Below are 19776 nucleotides of genomic sequence, written 5' to 3'. Positions count from 1 at the left end.
GGTTGACAACGTTCTCACTCCCAAATAAGGGACAAAAGGTCAAAATACGGGACAAATTCCCGAGGGCAATTCGTTGACCGACTCGGCCGTGGCTGGGTGAATGATGAGTTGGCCCCGGGTGCTGGACAGCACGCAAAGCCCAGCCGGCGGGCCAGCTGAGGAGTTTTGGCCCGGGCCGCACGACGTCGCGTGCAAAGTCCGGCGCCCCGTCCAACTCGTGAACCGATGATTGGCCACGAGAAGGAGGGGTGGTGGTGGTATCGGCGGTAAGCGAAGGACGACAGAGCCCACGCGCGAGGCGCTGCTGCTGCACTCCATGGGCTGCACTACGTCGGGACGGGGTGAGGCGGGGCTGGACGCGGCGCTCCGACCCGACAGCTCTCTCGACCCGAGTAGTAGCGGTCAAATACGGGACAAGGGCGGTCCCGTACGGGACAAACCAATTTAGCCCAATATACAGGATGTCCCGGCTAATACGGGGCAGTTGGCGACCCTATGCGTAACATCAGATGCCACGGTGGTGCAGTGGTAGAGTTGCAGCCTCACAGCGCCAGAAACCTGGGTTCGATCCCGACTATGGGTGCTGTCTGTATGGAATTTGTACTTTCTTTCCGTGACCTCGTGGGTTTTCTCCGGGTGCTCCGGTTACCTCCCATGCTCCAGTCGTACAGGTTTGTAGGCTAATTGGCTTCAGTAAAAAATTATAAATAGTCCGTAGTGTGTAGGATAGTGTTAGTGTACAGACTGATTGCTGGCTAAATGAATGACATTATTTTCGCATGTGACAAGTCACAGTGATATTCTTTGCTTGCATTCCCGAGGTGTGCAATAGTAGCCACATAGATTTGACATTGACTCATTCGGCCGAAGGGCATATTTCCGTGCTATATCTCTAAAGGATAAAGTAAAGAACCATCGTAGACAACAATCACCAACTGCCTGGGGTCAGAACTAGTTAAAATCCCATGATTACAGGCAATTGAGTTCTGAATCGGGCAGTCAGATATATTCACTTGGGCAGCTTACAGCCCAGTGGTATGAATATTGATTTCGCTAACTTCAAGTAACCCCGGCATTCCCTCTCTCTCTCTCCATCCCTCCCCCACCCGAGTCGCACCAGCTTCTCGTTCTCACCTAGCAAACGGCTAACAACGGCCTGTTTCATTTATTATTTTTGCATATCTTTAATTAATTTGCTCTCTATCTCTCTACATCACCATCTATATCTCTCGTTTCCCTTTCTCCTGACTAGTCTGAAGAAGGGTCTCGACCGGAAATGTCACCCATTCCTTCCATCCAGAGATGCTGCCTGACCCGCTGAGTCACTCCAGCGTTTTGTGTCTATCTTTGGCTGCCAGATTACCTGGTACTACTCATGCAGGGAAATAGGACTAGCCTGGACGGGGCATCTTGGCCAGCATGGATGAGTTGGGCTGAAGGGCCTGATTGTATTTTCTTGTTGAAGGAAGTTACTTCACAATGCTTTGTGTATGCTTCTAATGCAAGAATAAATAATAAGCACAGTCCGAATAAAATTCTGATTTGCAGATTGCACAAACAATTTATCCATTTGACCACCAACCCAAAACACTAACACGTGGGTTTTCTCCGAAATCTTTGGTTTCCTCCCACACCTCCAAAGATGTACAGATTTGTAGATTAATTGCCTTGGTATAAATGTAAATTGTCCCTAGTGTGTGTAGGATAGTGTTGGTCTGCGGGGGTCGCTGGTTGGAGTGGACTCGCTGGGCCGAAAAGCCTGTTCTGTGCTGTATCTCTAAAAACTAAAAAACTAAAGCTAACAATTTCTTATGGATTTCTGAACAAGGGTCTCGACCCGAAACGTCGCCAATTCCTTCTCTCCATGGATGCTGCCTCACCCACTGAGTTTCTCCAGCATTTTTTGTCTACTTTCGATTTTTTTCCAGCAACTGCAGTTCTTTCAAGCTAGATGCAGGAAGATTGTTCCCGATGTTGGGGAAGTCCAGGGCAAGGGGTCACAGCTTAAGGATAAGGGGGAAATCCTTTAAAACCGAGATGAGGAGAACTTTTTTCACACAGAGAGTGGTGAATCTCTGGAACTCTCTGCCACAGAGGGTAGTTGAGGCCAGTTCATTGGCTATATTTAAGAGGGAGTTAGATGTGGCCCTTGTGGCTAAGGGGATCAGGGGGTATGGAGAGAAGGCAGGTACGGGATACTGAGTTGGATGATCAGCCATGATCATATTGAATGGCGGTGCAGGCTCGAAGGGTCGAATGGCCTACTCCTGCAGAAACTATGTTTCTATGTTTCTTAAAATTTTCCGATGCATGTCTGTTGTGGCTTGCGATTCCTAAGGCAGCACTTTCACACCAGTGCTAGGATTATACCAAAATAGTCCCTCGATTAGCTTGTACTGCAGAGCAGATGTCAACTCTCCAGAGACTTAATCCACTTTGGCTGGCTGTTTTTGTTTCTTAAACCCTAGCTTCCCCACAGAGCACAGCCTCCATGCTGCTCTAGTTACCCTCCTCGCTGTAAACAACAAGGAACTCGGCACTGGTATCTCTCATCTGCTTGACACAGTAAAGTGGAATTCAAAACTGGAACAGAACATGACCAACCTGATCTCCCAGCTGCCAAGCACTTTAACTCCCCCTCCCATTCCCACACTGACCTTTCTGTCCTGGGCCTCCTCCATTGTCAGAGTGAAGCCCAGCGCAAATTGGAGGAACAGCATCTCATATTTCACTTGGGCAGCTTACACCCCAGTGGTATGTATATTGACTTCTCTAACTTCAAGTCACCCTTGCTTTCCCTCTCTCTCCATCCCTCCCCCATCCTCATTCTTCGACCAGTCTGACTGTCCTCCTGATTACATTTTATCTTTATGTGCCTCGTGGTCACCTTCTCCCAGCTAATAATGATCCAGTCTACATTTTCCTTGATCTTTGTCCCCTTTATTCTCTCATTTCCACACTTTACCCGTGCATATGTGTCTCCCTCTCCCCTGACTCTATCTGAAGAAGGGTCTCGACCAGAAACGTCACCCATTCATTCTATCCAGCGATGCTGCCTGTCCCGCTGAGATTGTGTCTATAAACAGTTCCTCCATATTAATTCGTAAACCTTGAGTACTTTTTCCAAAAAAGAAACATGCATTTGATTGTGACAACAAAATCATTCAGTATTGATTGCACCAATCCCATTAATTCACAGTCTTTTTAGTTTTCAGTTTTATAGATACATCTTGGACACAGGCCCTTCGGCCCAACAAGTCCATGCCGACCAGTTCACTAGCACTATCATTCCTACACCAGGGGCAATGTCTAGAAGCCAATTAGCCTACAAACCTGCGCATCTTTGGGATGTGGGAGGAAACGGGAGCAGCCAAGGAAAACCCACGCGGTCACAGGGAGAACGTGCAAACTCCGTACAGACAGCACCCGTATTCAGGATCGTACCTGGGTCTCTAGCGCTGTGAGGCAGCAACTCTACCGCTGCGCCACCCTTCGCTAGTTGGTCAGATGGCCCTACAGATCCTTTCATAGAACAGGGCAGCACAAGGACAGGCCCTTGGCCCACAATGTATGTGCTGAACTTTAATCTCTATCTCCCCGTGATTCATATAACTCTATTCTCTGCATATCCAAAAGCCACTTAAACATCATTACTTTTCCACTTGTGGGAGAGTCCAGGGCCTCAGAATAACAGGACATACTTCAGAAAAGAGATGAGGAGACATTTCTTTAGTCAGAGGGTGGTGAATCTGTGGAATTCATTGCCACAGACGGCTGTGGAGGCCAAGTCACTGGATATTTTTAAGATGAAGATTGACAGATTCTTGATTAGTACAGGTGTCATACTGAATGGCTGTGCTGGCTCGAAGGGCCGAATGGCCTGTTCCTGCACCCAGTTTCCATGTCCGGGGTTATGGGGACAAGGCAGGAGGATGGGATTGAGAGGGAATGTTTGGGCCGAATGGCCTAATTCTGCTACTAGAACTTACGAATCTATCTGCCTCCACCATCACCTTGGCAACACGTTCCAGGCACCTGCCATCTTGCCCCGTTCATCTCAGTTAAATGTTCCCTCTCTCACTGCCCCCTATTCTTTGACATTTCCAACCTGGGGGGGGGGGGGAGGGGGTCGGTTTGCCGCAGGAGATGTGGACCTTGCGGCTGGGTGAGTGGGCGGCTCGCCTCTCCGCGGAACCTTCCGGGCGCCCGCGCGGGTCGGGGCTGTCGACCATTCCCGTGCTTTGCTTTGCAGAGGGAGTTGATCGTCGCCATCAGGTGGAAGCTGCGGAGTCTTCACGAGGCTCAAGCTGGCCTGCAGGAGGACATCAAAGTGAACGACTCTCTGGGAGACGACATCGAGGCCTGCGTCGGCCAAATCTGCAACCCAAACGATCTGCAGAAGTACAAGAGCTTCGTCGCCGACTTGGACAAGGTGATGGGCTTGCTGCTGTGTCTCTCCAGCCGCCTGGTGCGTGTGGAGAGTGCCCTGAGCAAGGTCAACGAGTCTACCGGTGTGGAGGAGAAGGTGGGTCCCAATAAATGAGGGTTGAGTTCTTGCCGGGACTACAAGGCCTGAGCTGTGGGCAGAGGTTGAGCAGGCTGGGACTCTATTCCTTGGAGCGCAGGAGGACGAGGGGTGATCTTATCATGAGAGGCATAGGTCGGGTAACTGCGCAGAGTCTCGTGCCCAGAGAAGGTGAATCGAGGGCCAGAGGACATCGGTTTAATAAGATCATATGTGGAAGGAGTAGGTCACGGTGGCGCAGCGGTAGAGTTGCTGCCTGACAGCGAATGCAGCGCAGGAGACCCAGGTTCGATCCCGACTACGGGTGCTGTCTGTACGGAGTTTGTACGTTCTCCCCGTGACCTGCATGGGTTTTCTCCGAGATCTTCGGTTTCCTCCCACACTCCAAAGACGTGCAGGTTTGTAGGTTAATTTGCTTGGTAAATGTAAAGATGGGTGTAGGACAGTGTTAATGTGCGGGGATCGCTGGTCAGCGCAGGCCTGGTGGGCCGAAGGGCCTGTTTCCCGCGCCGTAGCTCGAAACTAAACTAAACTACTCCGCCATTAAAACATGGCCGATCTACCTCTCCCTCATAACCCCATTCTCCTGCCTTCTCCCCATGACCCCTTGGCACTCGTTTATCATTAGTTCTCTGTGTTGAATTTTGTTCTCGTTGAGACATACGGCACAGAAACAGTTCAAGGTGAAAGGGAAAAGATTTAGAAACATAGAAAATAGGTGCAGCAGGAGGCCATTCGGCCCTTCGAGCCAGCACTGCCATTCATTGCGATCATGGCTGATCGTCCCCAATCAATAACCCGTGCCTGCCTTCTCCCCATTTCCCTTGAATCCACTAGCCCCTAGAGCTCTATCTAACTCTCTCTTAAATCCATCCAGTGACTTGGCCTCCACTGCCCTCTGTGGAAATAGGAAACTGGGGGGTAACCTTTTCTCACAAAGGGTGGTGGGTGTATGGAACGGGCTGCCAGAGGAGATAGTTTGGCCAGGGACCACCCCAACATTTAAGGAACAATTAGACAGGTACATTGGATAGGACGGGTTTGGAGGGATATGGGCCAAACGCAGTCAGGTGGGAGTAGTGTGGATGGGATATCTTGGCCAGTGTGGACAAGTTGGGCCAAAGGGCCTGTTTCTACGCTGTATGACTCTGGCTATGAATAACCTGGTTCATGTACATTAAACGTACAACACAGGGAAAGGCCCTTCGGCCCACAATGTCCATGCTGAACTTGATGACAAGATAAACTCATCTGCTCTGCCTGCATGTGATCCATAGCCATTCGCTGCATATCCATGTTCCTATCTAAAAGCTTCTTAAATGCCTGTCACTACTGCCTCCACCACCACTCCTGGCAGCGTGTTCCAGGCACCCACCACCCCTTGTGTGTGAATGGATAAATAAATACACAACAACTTACCTTGCACATCTCCTTTAGGTGTTGCCCCTCTTACCTGAGAGCTATGCCCGACAGTCTTTGATATATTGAGTATTGTGTGCAGATTTGGTCAGCAAATTTGAGGAAGGACATTCTTGCTATTGAGGGAGTGCAGTGTAGGTTCACAAGGTTAATTCCCGGGATGGCGGGACTGTCGTATGTGGATAGAATGGAGAGGCTTGGCTTGTATACTCTGGAATTTAGGATGAGTGGAGATCTTATTGAAACATATAAGATTATTAAGAGCTTCGACACGTTAGAGGCAGGAAACATGTTTTCCAATGTTGGGGGAGTCCAGAACCAGGGGCCACAGTTTAAGAATAACGGGTAGGCCATTTAGGACTGAGTTGAGGAAAAACCTCTTCACCCAGAGAGTTGTGAATAGAAACATAGAAACATAGAAATTAGGTGCAGGAGTAGGCCATTCGGCCCTTTGAGCCTGCACCGCCATTCAATATGATCATGGCTGATCATCCAACTCGGTATCCCGTACCTGCCTTCTCTCCATGCCCCCTGATCCCCTTAGCCACAAGGGCCACATCTAACTCTCTCTTAAATATAGCCAATGAACTGGCCTCAACTACCCTCTGTGGCAGAGAGTTCCAGAGATTCACCACTCTCTGTGTGAAAAAAGTTCTTCTCCTCATGGTTTTAAAGGATTTCCCCCCCTTATCCTTAAGCTGTGACCCCTTGTCCTGGACTTCCCTAACATCGGGAACAATCTTCCTGCATCTAGCCTGTCCAACCCCTTAAGAATTTTGTAAGTTTCTATAAGATCCCCTCTCAATCTTCTAAATTCTAGAGAGTATAAACCAAGTCTATCCAGTCTTTCTTCATAAGACAGTCCTGACATCCCAGGAATCAGTCTGGTGAACCGTCTCTGCACTCCCTCTATGGCAGTAATGTCCTTCCTCAGATTTGGAGACCAAAACTGTACGCAATACTCCAGGTGTGGTCTCACCAAGACCCTGTACAACTGCAGTAGAACCTCCCTGCTCCTATACTCAAATCCTTTTGCAATGAAAGCTAACATACCATTCGCTTTCTTTACTGCCTGCTGCACCTGCATGCCTACCTTCAATGACTGGTGTACCATGACACCCAGGTCTCGCTGCATCTCCCCCCTTTTCCCAATCGACCACCACTTTAGATAATAGTCTGCTTTCCCGTTTTTTTGCCACCAAAATGGATAACCTCACATTTATCCACATTATACTGCATCTGCCAAACATTTGCCCACTCACCCAGCCTATCCAAGTCACCTTGCAGTCTCCTAGCATCCTCCTCACAGCTAACACTGCCCCCCAGCTTAGTGTCATCCGCAAACTTGGAGATATTGCCTTCAATTCCCTCATCCAGATCATTAATATATATTGTGAATAGCTGGGGTCCCAGTACTGAGCCTTGTGGTACCCCACTAGTCACTGCCTGCCATTGTGAAAAGGACCCGTTTACTCCTACTCTTTGCTTCCTGTTTGCCAGCCAGTTCTCTATCCACATCAATACTGAACCCCCAATGCCTTGTGCTTTAATCTGTGAAATTCTCTGCCACAGAAGGCAGTGGAGGCCTATTCACAGGATGTTTTCAAGAGAGAGTTAGATTGTGCTCTCGGGGTTAACAGAATCAAGGGATATGGGGGGAAAAAACAAGAACGGGGTACTGATTTTAGATGATCAGCCATGATCGTATTGAATGGCGGTGCTAGCTCGAAGGGCCGAATGGCCTTCTCCTGTTCCTATTTCTATGTTTCAAATATATTTCGACCAGGTCTCCCCTCGAACTCTGGCATTCTAGAGAAAATAATCAAAGTTTGTTCAATCTCTCATTATAGTTAATGTCCACTAATCCAGGCTTCAGTCTGGCAAAAATGACACAGAAGGGTCTCGACCCACAGCGTCCCCTATCCACGTTCTCCAGAGATACTTCCCGATCCACCGAGCTACTCCAGCACTCTGTGTCTCTTCTTGTAAACCAGCATCTGTAGTTCCTTGTTTCTCTCATTGGGGTAAAGCTCTTCTGCCCCCTCTCCAAAGCCCCCCCCCCCCCCCCCCCCCTCCAGATGGCAGTTTACACCGAAGATCGACACAAAAGGGCCTGTCCCACTTGCGTGACTTTTTCCGCGATTGCCGGCACCCGTCATAGGTCGGCCAAAATTTTGAACGTGTTGAAAATCCAGCGGCGACCAGAAAGAAGCTACGACTCTTTGGGCGACTGAGGAGACGACTCACGGCCGTACGGGCGACATGTCGCGGGGGTGAAGCCTGTACGGTTGTGAGCAGTCGCCCAAAGAGTCGTGCTTGTTCTGGTCGCTGCTGGATTTCAACATGTTGAAAATTTTTTCGCCGACCCATGACGGGTGCTGGCAGTCGCCAAAAAAGTCTGTGAAACGTCACCTATCCATGTTCTCCACAGATGCTGCCTGACCTGCTGAGTTACTCCAGCACTCTGTGAAACGTCACCTATCCATGTTCTCCACAGATGCTGCCTGACCCGCTGAGTTACTCCAGCACTCTGTGAAACGTCACCTATCCATGTTCTCCACAGATGCTGCCTGACCTGCAGAGTTACTCCAGCACTGTGTGAAACGCACCTATCCATGTTCTCCACAGATGCTGCCTGACCCGCTGAGTTACTCCAGCACTCTGTGAAACGTCACCTATCCATGTTCTCCACAGATGCTGCCTGACCCGCTGAGTTACTCCAGCACTCTGTGAAACGTCACCTATCCATGTTCTCCACAGATGCTGCCTGACCTGCTGAGTTACTCCAGCACTCTGTGAAACGTCACCTATCCATGTTCTCCACAGATGCTGCCTGACCCGCTGAGTTACTCCAGCACTCTGTGAAACGTCACCTATCCATGTTCTCCACAGATGCTGCCTGACCCGCTGAGTTACTCCAGCACTCTGTGAAACGTCACCTATCCATGTTCTCCACAGATGCTGCCTGACCCGCTGAGTTACTCCAGCACTCTGTGAAACGTCACCTATCCACGTTCTCCACAGATGCTGCCTGACCCGCTGAGTTATGGTGCAGAAGCATCTATGGAGCTAAGGAAATAGGCAACTTTTCAGGCCGAAATCCTTCTGGAAATAGGCAACGTTTCGGGAAACGTTGCCTATTTCCTTAGCTCCATAGATGCTGCCTGACCCGCTGAGTTACTCCAGCACTCTGTGAAACGTCACCTATCCATGTTCTCCACAGATGCTGCCTGACCCGCTGAGTTACTCCAGCACTGTGTTCCTTTGGGCTTTAATAAACTTACATTTTATTTTTTATTTTTTTAAAGGACTATTCAGGAATTTTGTTCCAAAATGGATACGCAGTTCAAATGCAGGAACGCCGTTGTGGAGGGCAAAGTGTAGTTTGACAAAGAATGCTTTATTTACCAGCTGGAATTCCTGAACGCTGTCAATAGATAAATGTGTGCCAAGTGTAGCTGATAACATGGACATCTGAATCACAAACCTGCAGCCTTAGATATCACTGTAGCCTTGAACAGCTAATCTGAGCTGCCAAGGCCATTATTTCATTAACAATTGGAACATCAAAACTAAACCCCAGCTGCTGATGTAAAAGTCACTGAGACCGAATTCATAAGTTCATAGGTAATAGGAGCAGAATTAGGCCATTCGGCCCATCAAGTCTACTCCGCCATTCAATCATGGCTGATCTATCTCTCCCTCCTAACTCCATTCTCCTGCCTTCTCCCCATAACCCATGACACCCGTACTAATCAAGAATCTAGCGGTCTCTGCCTTCGAAATATCCATTGAATTGGGCTCCACAGTCCACTGTGGCAAAGAATTCCACAGACTCGCTGCTCTCTGACCGAAGAAATTCCTCCGCATCTCCTTCCCAAAGGAACATCCTTTAATTCAATCTGAAGAAAGGTTGCCTATTTCCTTCGCTCCATAGATGCTGCTGCACCCGCTGAGTTTCTCCAGCATTTTTGTCTACCTTTGATTTTCCAGCATCTGCAGTTCCTTCTTAAACAAAATCCTTTAATTCTGAAGCTATGATCTCTGGTCCTAGACTCTCCCACTAGTGGAAACATCCCCTCCACATCCACTCTATCCAGGCCTTTCACTATTTACAAGAAGAGTTTCTTTAAATAAGAGTGCCAAAATAAAAATAATCAATTAATTAGTGTGGGTGTCGGGGGTTAGGGGGCGAAGGCAGGTGTTGAGAGAGAATGATAGATCAGCCATGATTGAATGGTGGAGTAGACTTGATGGGCCAAAGTGCCTAATTATGCAGCTAGAACATATGAGCTTACTTCCATGTAAATTGGCTGCAGCATCTAGAATCGGAAGTATACAATCTGGAAAAAGGCCCTTTGGCCCATTATGTCCATGCTAACCATAACATGCCCATGTAGATTGATTATACACTCATCCCAGAGAGTGCATACGAAAGTGGGAAAACATAGAACTGGTGTGAATGGGAGATTTATAGTCGCATGGACCTGGTGGGCTGAAGGGCTTGGATCCATACTGTACCTTCCAATCAATTACTCAATCATTCAATGTTCTACTATACAGAAGATAGACATGAATTGCTGGAGTAACTCAGCAGATCAGGCAGCATCATTTTGATAAAAACACGTCTCTTGATGCTCCTGAACACATCATCAGTGATGTAACCTGGGGAGTTTCGGGTCTTTCAACATCAGACGCCCTTGCCCAGGTGACCCAGCCGTGGTTGATCAGACCACGACTTGTGTTCAGGTGGCATTCGCTCCTCCCCATGGATCTCCTCTCCTGATCCAGAGCCATCTCGAGGCCTTCTCCGCTGCCTCTGTGGTGTTCTTGATGGCCCTTCTCCTCTCCACTCCCTTGATGCCCAGTGCACTCGAGGCTTTGTAGAGCGATTGCCCTGCAAAACCTCTGCAGCCAACCCCGATGGGCATACACCTTGCCTTCCAGCCCTGTTTGCGGCAGTCTACGACCAGTTCTTCATACTTGGTCAATGTACAATAAGTACATTTTAAAATGAAAATGAAAATTTGGTCTCCTAATCTGGGGAAAGACATTCTTGCCATAGAGGCAGTACAGAGAAGGTTCACCAGACTGATTCCTGGGATGTCAGGACTTTCATATGAAGAAAGACTGGACAGACTCGGCTTGTACTCGCTAGAATTTAGAAGATTGAGGGGGAGATCTTATAGAATCTTACAAAATTCTTAAGGGGTTGGACAGGCTAGATGCAGAAAGATTGTTCCCGATGTTGGGGAAGTCATGGACAAGGGGTCACAGTTTAAGGATAAGGGGGAAATCATTTAGGACCGAGATGAGGAAAACATTTTTCACACAGAGAGTGGTGAATCTGTGGAATTCTCCGCCACAGAAGGTAGTTGAGGCCAGTTCATTGGCTATATTTAAGAGGGAGTTAGATGTGGCCCTTGTGGCTAAAGGGATCAGGGGGCATGGAGAAAAGGCAGGGATGGGATACTGAGTTGGATGATCAGCCATGATCGTATCAAATGGCGGTGCAGGCTCGAAGGGCCGAATGGCCTACTCCTGCACCTATTTTCTATGTTTCTATGTGTCGGAGAAGTGTGTTTATCATGTTTTAATGATTCGCATCACCACTTGGACACGGCCGAGGGTGATTTTAAAGATGAATAAACCAATGATCAGACGTTTCTCCATCCGATGGGATAAATGCACCGACAATGCGTAAACAGGGGATGCGGAAAGAAAGTGGAAGAATTAGAATTAGTTCCATCGGTTGTGCAGAGAAAAGATTAACATTCCACAGTATTAATGACCAAAAAGGATCATCTTATTTAGTGTATACCCTGGCTGCCTAATTCCCATCAGCTGACTTGGTTTATGAGTGATTGGAAAACCAGGCCAAGTAAAATCTGGTGACTTTATTCCACGTCTCACGATGAATGTGTTCAAAGTGAAAATCTAATGACAAGTAAAACTGAAGGGCCTGTCCCACTTTCACGACCTAATTCTGCCGAGTTTGCCCTTGACTCATCCTCGCAGCATAGAAACATAGACACGTAGAATATACGTGCAGGAGTAGGCCATTCTCCACTTCGAGCCTGCACCGCCATTCAATATGATCATGGCTGACCATCCAACTCAGTATCCCATCCCTGCCTTCTCTCCATACCCCCCTGATCCCTTTAGCCACAAGGGCCACATCTAACTCCCTCTTCAAATATAGCCAATGAACTGTGGCCTCAACTACCTTCTGTGGTAGAGAGTTCCACAGATTCTCCACTCTCTGTGCGAAAAATGTTCTTCTCATCTCGGTCCTAAAGGATTTCCCCCTTATCCTTAAGCTGTGACCCTTAGTTCTGGACTTCCCCAACATCGGGAATAATCTGGCATTTAGCCTGTCCAACCCCTTAAGAATTTTGTAAGTTTCTGTAAGATCCCCCCTCAGTCTTCTGAATTCCAACGTGTACAAGCCGAGTCTATCCAGTCTTTCTTCATATGAAAGTCCTGACATCCTAGGAATCAGTCTGATGAACCTTCCCTGTACTCCCTCTATGGCAAGAATGTCCTTCCTCAGATTTGGAGACCAAAACTGTACGCAATACTCCAGGTGTGGTCTCACCAAGACCCTGTACAACTGCAGTAGAACCTCCCTGCTCCTGTACGCAAATCCTTTGGGTTAGGATTAGCGATTTATTGATTAATTGAATGATACAGTATGGAGACCACTCATCGATCACCCATTCACGCTAGTTCTATGTTATCCCATTCTCTCCCACACACTGGGGACAAGTCAGACAACAAACTCACACGTCTTTTGAATGTAGGATTTAGTTGAACGATCAGGTTTATTAATATTCTGTATGTAATTTGCTATTGGTCAGGTAAAGCTGTTTAATGTATTATTGTCATGTGTACAGTGGTGCAGTGAAAAGCTCGCAAGTTGACAAGTTATTGGAGTAGAATTAGGCCATTCGGCCCATCGAGTCTACTCCACCATTCAATCATAACTGATCTCTGTCTCATTTTCCTTTCTTCTCCCCATAATCCCTGACACCTGTTATAATCAATAATCTATCCATCTCTGCCTTAAAAATATCCACTGCCTTGGCCCCCACAGCCCTCTGTGGCAATGAGTTGCACAGATTAACTACCCTCTGACTCAAGAAGTTCTTCCTCAACTCCTTTCAAAAAGGGCGTCCTTTAATTCTGAGGCTGTGACCTTTGGTCCGAGACTCTCCCACCAGTGGAAACATCCTTTGCATGTCCACTCTATTCATTATTCTGTAAGTTTCAATGTGGTCCCCCCCCCTCAACCTTCTAAACTCCAGCGAGTACAGGCCCAGTGCTGCCAAATGCTCATCATATGCTGACCCACTCATTCCTGGAATTATTCTTGTAAATCTCCTCTGGTCCCTCTCCAGAGCCAGCACATCCTTCCTCGGATATGGGGCCCACATTTGCTCACGGTGCTCCAAATGTGGCCTGACCAGCGTCTTGTAGAGCCTCAGCGTTAACATCTCTGTGTTTGTATTCTTGATATAAATGCTAGCATTGAATTGGCCTTCCTTGCAACTGATTCAACTTGCAAATTAACTGTTTGGATGTCCTGCACCAGCACTCCCAAGTCCTGCTGCATGTTGTTGCTTGTTAGCCAGACAGCCAATAGACAATACCTAATTACAATCCATCCACAGGATACAGGATAAAATGAATAATCTTTAATGCCAGGTAAATTCCGGTGAAATTTGGGTCAAGGTAAAGAGCAGCGGGTGTACGGTCACTGATATATAGTGTTGCCAACTGCCCCGTATTAGCCGGGACATGGTGGCCGATTGGGAAAGGGGGAGATGCAGCGAGACCTGGGTGTCATGGTACACCAGTCATTGAAGGTAGGCATGCAGGTGCAGCAGGCAGTGAAGAAAACAAATGGTATGTTAGCTTTCATTGCAAAAGGATTTGAGTATAGGAGCAGGGAGGTTCTACTGCAGTTGTACAGGGTCTTGGTGAGACCACACCTGGAGTATTGCGTACAGTTTTGGTCTCCAAATCTGAGGAAGGACATTATTGCCATAGAGGGAGTGCAGAGACGGTTCACCAGACTGTTTCCTGGGATGTCAGGACTGTCTTATGAAGAAAGACTGGATAGACTTGGTTTATACTCTCTAGAATTTAGGAGATTGAGAGGGGATCTTATAGAAACTTACAAAATTCTTAAGGAGTTGGACAGGCTAGATGCAGGAAGATTGTTCCCGATGTTAGGGAAGTCCAGGACAAGGGGTCACAGCTTAAGGATAAGGGGGAAATCCTTTAAAACCGAGATGAGAAGAACTTTTTTCACACAGAGAGTGGTGAATTGCTGGAACTCTCTGCCACAGAGGGTAGTTGAGGCCAGTTCATTGGCTATATTTAAGAGGGAGTTAGATGTGGCCCTTGTGGCTAAGGGGATCAGGGGGTATGGCGAGAAGGCAGGTACGGGATACTGAGTTGGATGATCAGCCATGATCATATTGAATGGCGGTGCAGGCTCGAAGGGCCGAATGGCCTACTCCTGCACCTAATTTCTATGTTTCTATGTTTCTATGACATCCCGTATATTGGGCTAAATTGGTTTGTCCCATTGGGACCGCCCTTGTCCCGTATTTGACCGCTACTACACGGGTCGAGGGGACTGTCGGGTCGGAGCGCCGTGCCCGGCCCCGCCTCACCCGCCCGACGTAGTGCAGCCCATGGAGTGCAGCAGCAGCAGCAGCGCCTCGCCCGTGGCCCCGTCGGTCGGTCGGCAGCCCGGCCAGCTGTCCGACCTTCGCTTACCGCCGACACCACCCCTCCTTCTCACGGCCGATCACCGGTTCATGAGTTGGACGGGGCGCCGGACTTTGCGCGCGACATCGCGCGGCCCGGGCCAAAACTCCTCAGCTGGCCCGCCGGCTGGGCTTTGTGTGCTGTCCAGCACCCGGGGCCAACTCATCATTCACCCACCCACGGCCGAATTGCCGTCGGGAATTTGTCCCGTATTTTGACCTTTTGTCCCTTATTTGGGAGTGAGAAAGTTGGCGACCCTACTGATATGGTTGGTAAATTTTCAACCTTCACTGTGTAAAGGGCCTGTCCCACTGTACGAGCTAATTCAAGAGTTCTCCCGAGTTTCCCCTGATTCGAACTCGGAGAATTACGGTAATAGCCGCTCGTAGGTACTCTGGGCTCTGGTGAACATTTTTCAACATGCCGCTAAGAGACGTCCCGTGCTCCGACGTACCCGCTACGTACATTCTACGTACTTACCACGAGTTTGATTTTTTTTTTTAACTCGGGAGAGCTCTTGAATTACCTTACCTATTGAGGGAGTGCAGTGTAGGTTCACAAGGTTAATTCCCAGGATGGCAGGACTGTCATATGTTGATAGAATGGAGCAGCTGGGCTTGTATACTTAAAGGACAGGCCCTTTAAGGTGGTTCCATTGTCAGATGTTATTTTTTTGGATGACGTGTGATAAAGACCCACAGTTTAAGTGTGTGTAAAAAAAATGTTCCATGAAAGTAAAAGCAAGGAGTTATAAACATTTGAAGTTCCCCAGAGAGACACAAAAAAGCTGGAGTAACTTAGCGGGACAGGCAGCATCTCTGGAGAGAAGGAATGGGTGACGTTTCGGGTCGAGAACCATCTTCGGACTGAAGTACTCAGTCTTGCAGACTCAGAGAACCCAGACTGAGCATCTTTCCAAATGGTCAAAAAATGGGGGCTATCTTTATTTTAACTCCATAGCGACACCCCCCTGAGGTCAGGATTAAACCCGAGCCTCTGACACTCTGCCGTGCTACCCTTTGCCCCTCCGACACCAAAGACCAACGTTGAAGAGGAAGGGTCCCGACCTGAAACGTCACCCATCCTTACACCCCAGAGACGCTACCTGACCTGCTGAGTTACTCCAGCATTTTGTGTCTATCTAAAATTTCAATTGCTCTGCCATTCTAATTCTGCTCCAGTTCTTTCTCCGCTACACTCTTCTAACCTAATTTCCCCCACACCCCCCACTCTTGCCCCATTTTGACTTTCCCTTCCCATCGATGCCTCTCTGATTCTGAATGATCGGTACCCAGCAGGTTTAGTCTAGTTAACTTTAGAGAAACAGGCCCTTCGTCACACCAGGTCCGCACCGGCCAGCGATCCCCGCACATTAACACTATCCTACACACAAGCGACAATTTTACATTTCTACCACACCAATGAACCTACAAACCTTTACGTCTTTGGAGTGTGGGGGGAAAACTAAGATCTTGGTAAAAAAAACCCACGCAGATCACAGGGAGGACGTACAAACTCCGTACAGACAACACTCGTAGTCTGTACGGGGCAGACGGGTCCTTCTGCAGTTGTGCAGAGCCCTAGTGAGACCACACCTGGAGTATTGTGTGCAGTTTTGGTCTCCAAATTTGAGGAAGGACATGCTTGCTTTTGAGGGAGTGCAGAGTAGGTTCACCAGGTTAATTCCCGGGATGGCGGGACTGTCATATGCTGAGAGAATGGAGAGTCTGGGCTTGTACACTCTGGAGTTTAGAAGGATGAGCGGGTATCTTATTAAAACATAATATTATTAAGTGATTGGACATCCATGAGGCAGGAAACATGTTTCCGATGTTGGGGGAGTCCAGAACCAGGGGCCACAGTTTAAGAATAAGGGGTAGGCCATTTAGAATGGAGATGAGGAAAATCTTTTTCACCCAGAGAGTTGTGAATCTGTGGAATTCTCTGCCTCAGAGAATTCCACAGCCGGTTCTCTGGATGCTTTCAAGAGAGACTTAGATGGAGCTCTTAAAGATAGCGGAGTCAGGGGATATGGTGAAAAGGGAGGAATGGGGTAATGATTGGGGATGATCAGCCATGATCACATTGAATGGCGGTGCTGGCTCGAAGGGCCGAATGGCCTACTCCTGTACCTATTGCCTTTTGTCTATTGTTGATTGTCTATAGTTTGGATCAAACCCAGGTCTCTACCGCTGTGCCACCATGTTGCCCTATACCACTTTCTCATCCACTCCCTACACACTTAAAGCCCTGTCCCACGGTACGAGTTCATTCCAAGAGTTCTCTCCCGAGTTTCCCCTGATTCGAACTCGGAGATTTACGGTAATGGCCACTCGTCGGTACTCGGGGCTCTCGTGGACATTTTCCAACATGTTGAAAAATCTTCACGAGTCTTCCCGTGCTTACCTGCCGTTAGCGAGTCTTCCCGAGTACCCGCCGTTAGCGCTGAGAGACGTCCCTGAGCTCCGACGTACCCGCTACGTTAATTCTCCGCGCTTACCACGAGTTTGATTTTTTTTTTTTTTTTTTAAACTCGGGAGAGCTCTTGGAATGAACTCGTGCCGTGGGACAGGGCTATAAGGGCAATTCATGGAGGCCAATTACAGCCACGTTCTATTCCTTGACCTACGTGGACTGATGCTGGTTCACAATACTGGTTTGCTGGTTATAATACTTGTTCCGTTCCTCCAGCAATCGCTGAACGAGAGGCACCAGACGCTCTCCCATCGACACGAAGGAGCCAGAGGGCTGAAGGTGCATCAAGATCACCGGGAGAGAATGACCTTCAGAATCCTCAGCAACTACCTCAACCAGATACAACTCCAACACTGCCACCACTTTGTACAGATGAGAAAAGCTTTAATTATCAAGCAAAAAGAAATCGAAGAAAATCTCCGCCTGACCGAAGAACAACTGGGATTTCTCGAGAACAGTCTTTGATCATTTCTTTCCAGCCAACTTTCCGGCAAAAATCCAAGATGCATTTCTCCCATCTGGTGATTTTAAATGTTCATTCCAAGATCAGCAGATGTTAACTCTTCATGGGCCTGGGCCACTTAGGCCATTATTTAGGTGACATGGTCGCCAGGGTGTCGCCTGTACGGGCGTGAGTCGTCTCCTCAGTCGCCCAAATAGTCGTAACGTCTTTCTGGTCATCGCTGGAATTTCAACATGGTGAAAAATCTTCGGAGACAGTCGGCGATCGTAGATTTGACGCCAATGAGCGTAGCTTGACGTAGGTGCTGCCGTGGGATGTCGCCAGGTGACCTAGCTTGTCGCCGGGGCTGACTGCGGTGAATTCCATTGTCATAGTCGCCGACTGCCGCCTAAACATTCGCCTAAGTGGGACAGGCCCATTATTCCCGTCGCCATTTTTTCGGCGACCTGCTACGACTATGACGGTCTCCGACAGTCGCCTAAAAATCATCGCAAGTGGGACAGACCCATTAGTTTCTCACTATTTGCACATTAGAGTCAAGAGTGTTTTATTATCATATGTCCCGGAATGGAACAATGGAATTCTTACTTGCAGCAGTTCAACAGATATGTAAACATAGTACTTTGTAAAACCCATTAAAAAATGAGTTAGGTACAAGATGTTGGTGAGACTGCACTTGGATTCTCGTGTCCAAGTCTCTGGACTGAAAAAAGGTCCCAACCCTGAAACGTTACCCATCCTTTTACTCCAGAGATGTTGCCTGACCTGCTGAGTTACTCCAGAGCTTTGTGTCCTATCTTCAGTATATACCAGCATCTGCAGTTCCTTTCCACACACTTGGGTTCTTGTGCTTTAATCCCCCTGCTCCGGGAAGGATGCCATTAGACAATAGACGATAGGTGCAGGAGTAGGCCATTCGGCCCTTCGAGCCAGCACCGCCATTCACTGTGATCATGGCGTAAGTTGGAAAGGGAGCAGAGAAGGTTTACGAGAATGTTGCCAGGACTTGAGATCCTGAACTATCAGCAGAGGTTGGGCAGGCTAGGACTTTACCCCTTGGAGCAGAGGGATGATCTTATGGTGGTGGATAAAAACACAAGGAGAACAGATAGGGTGCATGCTCAAGTCTTTAAAGTAGGTTAGAGGAATTAAAAACTAGAGATAGAAACTGAGAAGGAAAGATTTCATAACCCCCCTAATCTTGAGGGGCAACCTTTTCCACTCAGAGGCTGGGGGGGAATATGGAACAAGCTGCCAGAGGAGGTAGTTGAGGCAGGTACTATCTATCTATCAATACTATTAATTACTAAAACTCTCAGCTTGTTTGTATGTCTGCGTGTGTGCATATGCACGATATTCGCGAACCCCGCCAAAACAGTACACGATAGCGCTACAGTTTTTGGCCCACCTTACTCACCATTGTCCCGGGATGTCAAAGAAACAAGTTTTGTTCAGATTAATGTTATATTTTACAAGTTATTGACATTTAACAAAATTTACTTTTCAAACCACTTTTCCACTTTCCCTGCCCATCAGCAGCGTTCAACGTCACAGTAACGTCACAATGGGATCCCGAATCTCATTCACATTTAAAAATTCACGATTTTCAAACAAAACGTTTCAAAAAGAGGGCTGGTGAGGCGCAGTTGAGAGAGGGTTGCAGTGACTTGCGTCACACCGGGGATCTCTGGCGTCGCAACGGGAACCCCTCAGCCGTGCCTGCGCAGTTGGGGACTATGGGTCAGTGGTGGAATATTTAGTTGGGGGACGGAGCCCAACGGGTCCGCACTTGGTCGAGTTACATTTGAAGAGGTTTGGACAGGTACATTGATGGGAACATTTCAGAGGAGAGAGGGGTAAAATGCAGGCAAATGGGACTAGCTCAGATAGGGCGGCATGGTTGAACTGGGCAGAAGGGCCTGCTGTTTCCATGCTGTGTGATGCCGTGACTCGATATAGGTAGATCATTTCCACATGGAGTTGCGCACTTATAGAACCTAACTCTTTAGGAATAACACAGTGCCGCCCCACGATATCAAACTAACAGCTGCATTGTTTAAAATTGATAAGTATGAAACATAACATCATGTATAAATTATGAGATACTGTTTTC

At 48.1% G+C, this 19776-nt stretch overlaps 1 protein-coding gene across 1 annotated transcript in view; it reads left to right on the top strand.

Annotated features, from left to right (window-relative positions):
• Positions 1–18030, top strand: part of LOC129701382 (protein Shroom2-like) — a 59634-nt gene extending 41604 nt beyond the window's left edge. Inside the window, exons 9-10 of the mRNA XM_055642519.1 lie at positions 4253–4525; positions 17417–18030. Of these exons, the coding sequence (XP_055498494.1) occupies positions 4253–4525; positions 17417–17665 (522 nt within the window). The 3' untranslated portion in view covers positions 17666–18030. The remainder of the gene's footprint in view (positions 1–4252; positions 4526–17416) is intronic.
• The last annotated feature ends 1746 nt before the right edge of the window (positions 18031–19776 follow it).

Source organism: Leucoraja erinacea, chromosome 11 (genome assembly GCF_028641065.1).
Source record: "Leucoraja erinacea ecotype New England chromosome 11, Leri_hhj_1, whole genome shotgun sequence".
In the NCBI taxonomy this organism is placed as follows: domain Eukaryota; kingdom Metazoa; phylum Chordata; class Chondrichthyes; order Rajiformes; family Rajidae; genus Leucoraja; species Leucoraja erinaceus.
The sequence above is the reverse complement of the archived record's forward strand: the minus strand, read 5'-3'. Positions and strand labels throughout refer to the sequence as shown.